Here is a 7,318-nt window from a genome sequence, read left to right as displayed (position 1 = left end):
TCTTTACAAATGCAGCTGTGAGCAAGGCAATAATGTTGGAAGACCAGCGAAAACAGAAATATGAACAAATCTGAGATGATCTCCAACATATGTGCAGTCAAATCACTTTTCATCAAAGTAACAACAACTAAATGCATCAGACACTTTTATATTTCTACATGATAACTAGTTTACTATAACAGAATTATAGAAAACCAAACCATTCAACAGTTTTAACATACATATTGCTTATTCAAGCGAATCATAAATCTCATCCAGTTTTCATGCAAAGATACGTTACATCTCTGAAAACGGGAGAAAGAATCAATGATGGATTTTCAATTAAAGTAAATAATAATAAGCTGCAAAAATATCTGCGTTTGAACACGTTTCATCACACAAAAACAACAATGAACAGGTTCCTACCTTCTGCTGTAGCTCAACAGCTAAAACTGAGACAGAGAAACACCCAAACAAACTACTTTGAAAACTGTAGTAAAATGCTTTTAAGGTTCACAAAAATTATGAATGGTTCCTTATAAAATGTTTCAACAGCATACAGACTAGAAATATATAATGTTTTGATCAGCATTACCTGAAAATAGGAAAGACAGACACAAGAGTGATTTTCAGTTGCTTCTCTCATGCAGTGGTTTTAAGTTGCCTCGTCATTCAGTGCTAAAAGCATGCGCTGCTTTCTGCTGCCATCGCATTTCACTTAGCCTTCTGTGAAAAACATACTCAAACGACTTTACAGACAACAGTGGTTGCATTTCCATTTCAAATATAAAAAAACCCACCATTTTGCACTGGCTGTGTTTTCATTATTACATAACAAACGTGATTAAAATTATTATAAAACATGGCGCACCATAATCCTCCAACCGTTGCCTGTCGTCTTCTTCTGTGGTTTGTGCCAGTGCCAACATCTGGTTGTTAATCACATGATTGCCAAAAAAGTTTTCAAAATTGGCAGCGTTCCATGAAGCAATTTTTTAAATTGCGTTTGGGGAAATCCCCAAAATGGCATTGTTTTATTGTTTTTGACAATAAAACAGCATTTTAATAACAAAACACATGATATTTGTTTCATTAAGGTCCAGGAACTGGGCAGGCCGTTCCATAATGGTGAATGTTTTTGGTCTGCATCGAATGTGCTGCTGCTTCCTGGTGCGTATGATCGTCGTTTTGTTAAAACAGCATTGTGAAACTATTACTGTTATTGGGATTCGGAGTTACCATGGCAACATAAATTGCGATAAACATGCCCCACCATCTTATGGAAGTCAATGAAGTGAGGAAGAAAAAAAAAATCCTATAAATGCAATATTTTTGAGAAATTTCTGTGTCGTCTTGAATTTACGTAGAAATGCCATTCGAATGTCACTTTGTAGATTCGTCCATTTTCTGTTCAGAAGTGAATTCAGCACATCTCCAACCAAAGTTTTCGATTTTTCATAAAATTAGAGTGCCGCTCTGCTACAGTGTGGAACGGAGTGCACACCATATTCCTATCATCGCTGTTATTGCTGTGAGTGAGGTAGAAATATGAATTGTCTCATGATAGGAGACGACAAATAGCTCTCTCATACGCTTCAAACGGTTTTTGAATACGTATCACAGTTCCCGACCGGGAAGGAGTTGTTCTGCTGCTCTTTGCAGTCAAACTGGTTCTGTCTCTCCCTGTGTGTCTCACTCACAGCCGGCAGACAGTATTAATCACCATAGCAACAGAACACAGAGAAGGGCAGAGCTGCTGCTCAGGACTACAAACACTCCATCTTTGTAGTTCTAACTATGGCCAAGCCAGAAGGCTAAGCAGAATGTCAGAACTACAAACATGGTGGACAAGCAGTCACTACAGAGGAGGACAGAGCTGGCATTCAGAACTACTTGCTGCTTTGGACATTATATAACTGATTTAATCCAACCACTGTTACACATGGGATTAGTGCGGCCATTTCAAATGCTGATCACAGCACTGCCAAAACATATCTACAAAAATCCTCAATAAAACATAAAACATTTGAAAATCAGACACCTGACAAGTGAATCACAGCAACGTCATCAGCCGGTGGAACTGATGCGGTGAAGCTACCAGTAGCAGGAGAACGGAGCTGCGCCAAGAAGCTGCAAAAACTGCAGAGAAGAAGAGCTGCCATCAATACAGTTCCAGTTTTAATGTTACACAATACAGTTTTAGCAAGTTGCTCAAAGTCTAAACTGGTATTGTTGTGCGTTTAAAGTTTACCTTGGAGCAAACGCCCCCCAAAGTAATCTCAACGCCCTCCTTTTGTATAAATTTCTGCCAGCGCCCCCTGCCAACCTCTGAGCGCCTCCATTGAGAAACGCTACCCTAGAATCTCGCTCACCCTCAGATTCATATCTTTTCCTCTCACGTCCATCTTTTCATCAGCCTGTTTGTTTATTCTTCCGCTCGCATGAGACGAACATTTACAACCCTTCTGATTCGCTCGACGCCTTTATCCAAGAGTCCAGTTCACCACGTCTCATCCCCAAGGCAAAGTTAAAAGCAGAAATTATATTCCACTCCATCACGGTGGATTTAGGAGAGCCATCTCAGTTTAATAATGGGTGCTTAAATTTAAGAGAAAAGAGGAGCAGCCAGTAAAGGAGCAGCTATTTAGGAAGAGAAAAGGTGGAGCGAGTTACACTATTTATACTCTATTAGTTTTAAAACTTAGACATTAGAGGTTGACCTTGATGTCTCAATATTTCTGGCACTGTGAACTATTTATCATCATTATGTATAAATAAAAAAGTGTTTTAGCAGAAAAACTTTGTGGTGAACTGGCTGTACGACTAATAATAACACTTTTCATTCCAAATTGATTCTCTGATCTCCAGCACTGGGCGTTTTTTCTGACAACATCAGGTCATCCATCACTGTAATTCCCTCACTGCCGCGGTATATGCAAACATTGAATAAGAACAACCTAATTCAGATATAATTGGATAAACAGGAAGAGAGAATTGGTTTGTACAGGACTCTCTTTCAGCTTGCTGACATTCAGGTTGCTGCCACCAGAACAGAGCGAAGCCACCAAAACACAGAGTTCCTCTAAACCTGCACTAAAAACCCAAAATGTTTGGAGTTGCTTTTCAACCACAATAAATGAAACACTGACCAACATTTTGATGTGCAACGATGGCACTTGGCAAAATGTAATATTTCAATTGTTGACAGTGTGTCCTATGATTTTGTAGTTTTGTATTTTTCTACATGAAAAAAATACATATTTTTAAAATATAAAACACTTTGAACCACCTTGATGTTGCTTGTTATCAACTTCGATTTCTCTGAAGGTAGAATAACACAGGCCTAGAGCGCCCTCTTGCGGTTCAGTGTGAAAATAACATATGATGTGATATAATGATGTGTTAATTTCCACACATAATACGCTCAGGAGTATAAGTGGCATCCCCAGCCAAACCATGAAAAAAACAGCGACTTATAGTCCGGAAAATACGGTATTTTGCAAAACACTTTTGTCACATCACACGAATCGCATGATCAATAACCGGAAGTTGTGCCAGAAGACGATGACAGGAAGTCGTTGGAGGATGGCGCACCTTGTTTTTTATTGACTTGTCATGTGAACAAACTTGTTCACGTGTGATTTTAATTGCGCTTCTTATTTAACGGAAACGCAAAGTAAAATTGTGCATTTTTGACATTAGTGGAATATCAACAAAGTCTTATGAAGATCTGTATTGGAAATGCAGCTACTGACTATTTGAAAATGTCCTCATGAAACCTTCACGTTTGGACGTGTTTCTTGATAAATATTGAGAATACAAAAGACTGTTAAATCCTGTCATTCTCCTCCACATATCTGTATATTAAACCAAGGCAGATGGACGCAGACAGATTGGATTCTGTGTTTCCCCAACATTTTCCCTCTTGATTTCCAAATCTGCCTCAAACTTAGAAATTGAAATTTGCTGCACAATCCTCTCAAGGTTCCGACTGAGTGCAGGACGAGTCAGCAGTCTTCCCCGAGATTCTATCACACCAACCAGGACAGAACCTTTCTGTAATTAAAACACATTTTATTGGCATTATGTAATATTCTCCTCTTTTTGGTTTCTGCATCACTGATTTTTAATTTTAAATTTGTTTTGGTAATTATATGACAAGGTTTATAGACATAGAAATTCGTAACTCTACCCCACAGCTGCCATGTGGGGCTGCCAGTGTGCTAAGTAGGAAATTCACAGGAAAAAAAAAAACAGAATCTCCTCTTATTCTTTGATAAATCTTTATAACAACAGCTGGAAGGCAGTCTTCATTAACCGCTCCTTCCATTTCTTCTCAAGGTCATGTGAATGTCTGTGTGTGTGTGTGTGTGTGTGTGTGTGTACATCTGCCATAGTCCCCCTCCTATTGGTATTCCAGTCCACATGCACTCATTCTCATGCACTGATTGAGCTTGTTGTCTAAATGAGGAGCAGTTAATTACCTCCTCACTGCGTACGGCACCCAGCAAGACCACACAACACAACACAAAGCCACACCTCTGGTTAACAAACTGGACTGGGGCGAGGGGACGGAGACTGCAGAGCATCAGAGCACTGTGAGGGAACCAAGCGAAGGAAGGAAAATGTGTGGATTTAAGAATGTGTGTTGGGAGAAGGGAACTCGGGTGAGTAAGAGAAGGCGGGGAGGAAGAGCGTAGAGAGGTGAAGGGGATTTAGAAACATCGGGGAAAATGACAGGACATTGGTTAATAAACCAGAAGCCAAAACATGACAGGGAAAAGTTGAAACGAAAGAATAAAAGACGTTTATTCTCACGACAGGGAGATAAATCAAATGAATACAAGAAACCGAATGAAAGGAAAAAGAAGGAACTGAAATGACAGCGGGACCACAGGAAGCTGCTTTAACGAACGTGGCCGTGCCGCGGCCTGGCAGCGGTGTGCCGTGACATGAACCATTTTTCATTAGCGTGGTGATTTATTAACAAAGTGCTGAGAGAATCATAGCAGGGGCTTTTGATTAAGGCCATTAGATATTAGCCATTAGCCATGAGATTACTCACGCTGATGGGGTGCGTGTGAAGTTTTTCAGAGCGGGGTTTGCCTTGGGGGTAGCCACCACGCCATGCCGACTCCTCTTTCAGAAGCAGCGTACCGCAGAGTAACTGCACTTGGCCCGACTTTGACTTTTTTTTTTGCTCTTTTGTTTTCTGAAGCATTTTATTATTCACTTCTCTTTTTTTAACTCAAGAGCTTATGAAGCAACTAAGGATGTGTTGTATGGGGATATTTGTGCTAAGTGTCAGTCAGGTTGAGCTTAACAGTGTATGCCCAGCACATCCATTACTCTATGACTTCACTTGCTGAAGTCATGCAGTCATATTTTATCAATTATAATATGCATTGTGATGGGGCTCCTTTGTCGGATTAAAAATATCTTTTTGTAAATAACATCCTAAAGCACACTTTTCTTTAAGTCCACATTTCTGAATAATAAATGTTTTATTTATTGGTCTGATGTAATATTCTATATTTTAAATGTCACATTTTTATTAGCTGCAAGTTGGAAAAGTTTCATACAAGTTTTGCACTAAATGTTATGGTTTGACAGCTATTTAAACCTGTGTTTTATTCAACACACTTTGTAAACAACTCATATTATGACGGCCTCCCATACTCTGTGCTCTGACCTCCACCCCACACCTCCACCCTACACCTCCCCCCACACCTCCACCCTACACCTCCACCCCACACCTCCCCCCACACCTCCACCCCACCCCTCCACCCTACACCTCCCCCCACACCTCCACCCCACACCTCCACCCTACACCTCCCCCACACCTCCACCCTACACCTCCACCCTACACCTCCACCCCACACCTCCCCCCACACCTCACCCCACACCTCCACCCTACACCTCCCCCCACACCTCCACCCCACCTCCACCCCACACCTCCACCCTACACCTCCACCCCACACCTCCACCCCACACCTCCACCCCACACCTCCACCCCACACCTCCACCCCACACCTCCACCCCACACCTCCACCCCACACCTCCACCCTACACCTCCCCCCACACCTCCACCCTACACCTCCACCCCACACCTCCACCCCACACCTCCACCCCACACCTCCACCCTACACCTCCACCCTACACCTCCACCCACACCTCCACCCCACACCTCCACCCCACACCTCCACCCACACCTCCACCCCACACCTCCACCCACACTCCCCACACACCTCCACCCCACACCTCCACCCCACACCTCCACCCCACACCTCCACCCCACACCTCCACCCCCACCTCCACCCCACACCTCCACCCCACACCTCAATCCCACACCTCCACCCTACACCTCCCCCCACACCTCCACCCTACACCTCCACCCTACACCTCCCCCACACCTCCACCCTACACCTCCACCCCACACCTCCCCCCACACCTCCACCCCACACCTCCACCCCACACCTCCACCCCCTGCTGATGGGACTCTGCATTCGACAGTTTTTGACTGACTGTCCTGCTCGCTGTCGGTTGCTGTTGATGGCTGTCGCCTTGTTAAAGACGATGGATAATTCTGTTCAGGACTTTAGTAGCTTTTCTAATGATCTATAAGAAAGCAGTGAATACATGACCAAAGCAGAATATTACCTTTTAGGGCTGACGATGTGGCGTCTGAGTCAATAAACCCCCCGCCCTCCATGCAGATGTTTGACTTGCGATGTGGTGACAACACGGTGGTCTCACTCTCAGTACTCAGCCTGGAGAAAACTGAGGCTGTTTCACCTGCTTACTGATCAAACCATAACAGACATCTCAATTCTTTCATCAGCGTGATGAGTGGGTTTGATAACCGCTATCTCTTGAAGAGGAGGACAGAGCTGTTGCCATAACAATAACCCTGTCATACTCAGAATAATGGTGCCCAAACTGCAGGCATTTACACAAACTAGACACGACTATAAATCAGCCGATACACTCCTGGTACCAGAGAGGGGAACCGCTGGAGAAATCCCGAAACCTCTTGACTGTTTGACTTCAGTTTATTCCTACGACCCTTGATTTTCTTATTCTATCCTGTCTTTTTTTATTTCTTTTGCATTCTCTGACTGCTTTTTTTCTGTTTGGTCTCCCCTCTCTTGCCTTTCTTCTAATTCAATTAGTACTTTGTCTTATCTGCCTCTTCACTGCTCTCTCCAGCTAATCTGATTATAAAGGAGAGCTGGCAATTAAAATACAGATATGAGAGATTCTTTTCTTCATGTCGCTGCCTTTATGGGATCCAGCCTTATGCGCGCCGTCCAGCTAAAGTTCAATTAGGTGGCACACT

At 43.0% G+C, this 7,318-nt stretch overlaps 1 protein-coding gene across 1 annotated transcript; it reads left to right on the top strand.

The window, feature by feature from the left end:
* The first annotated feature begins 5,641 nt into the window (after positions 1-5,641).
* On the top strand, positions 5,642-6,472 carry LOC129362702 (uncharacterized). Its single transcript, XM_055034407.1, has one exon. It carries the CDS (start codon positions 5,642-5,644, stop codon positions 6,470-6,472), a length of 831 nt encoding a protein of 276 aa, XP_054890382.1.
* The last annotated feature ends 846 nt before the right edge of the window (positions 6,473-7,318 follow it).

The sequence above is a fragment of the Poeciliopsis prolifica genome, unplaced genomic scaffold (genome assembly GCF_027474105.1).
Source record: "Poeciliopsis prolifica strain line A6 unplaced genomic scaffold, Auburn_PproV2 SCAFFOLD009, whole genome shotgun sequence".
NCBI classification, from domain to species: domain Eukaryota; kingdom Metazoa; phylum Chordata; class Actinopteri; order Cyprinodontiformes; family Poeciliidae; genus Poeciliopsis; species Poeciliopsis prolifica.
The sequence above is the reverse complement of the archived record's forward strand: the minus strand, read 5'-3'. Positions and strand labels throughout refer to the sequence as shown.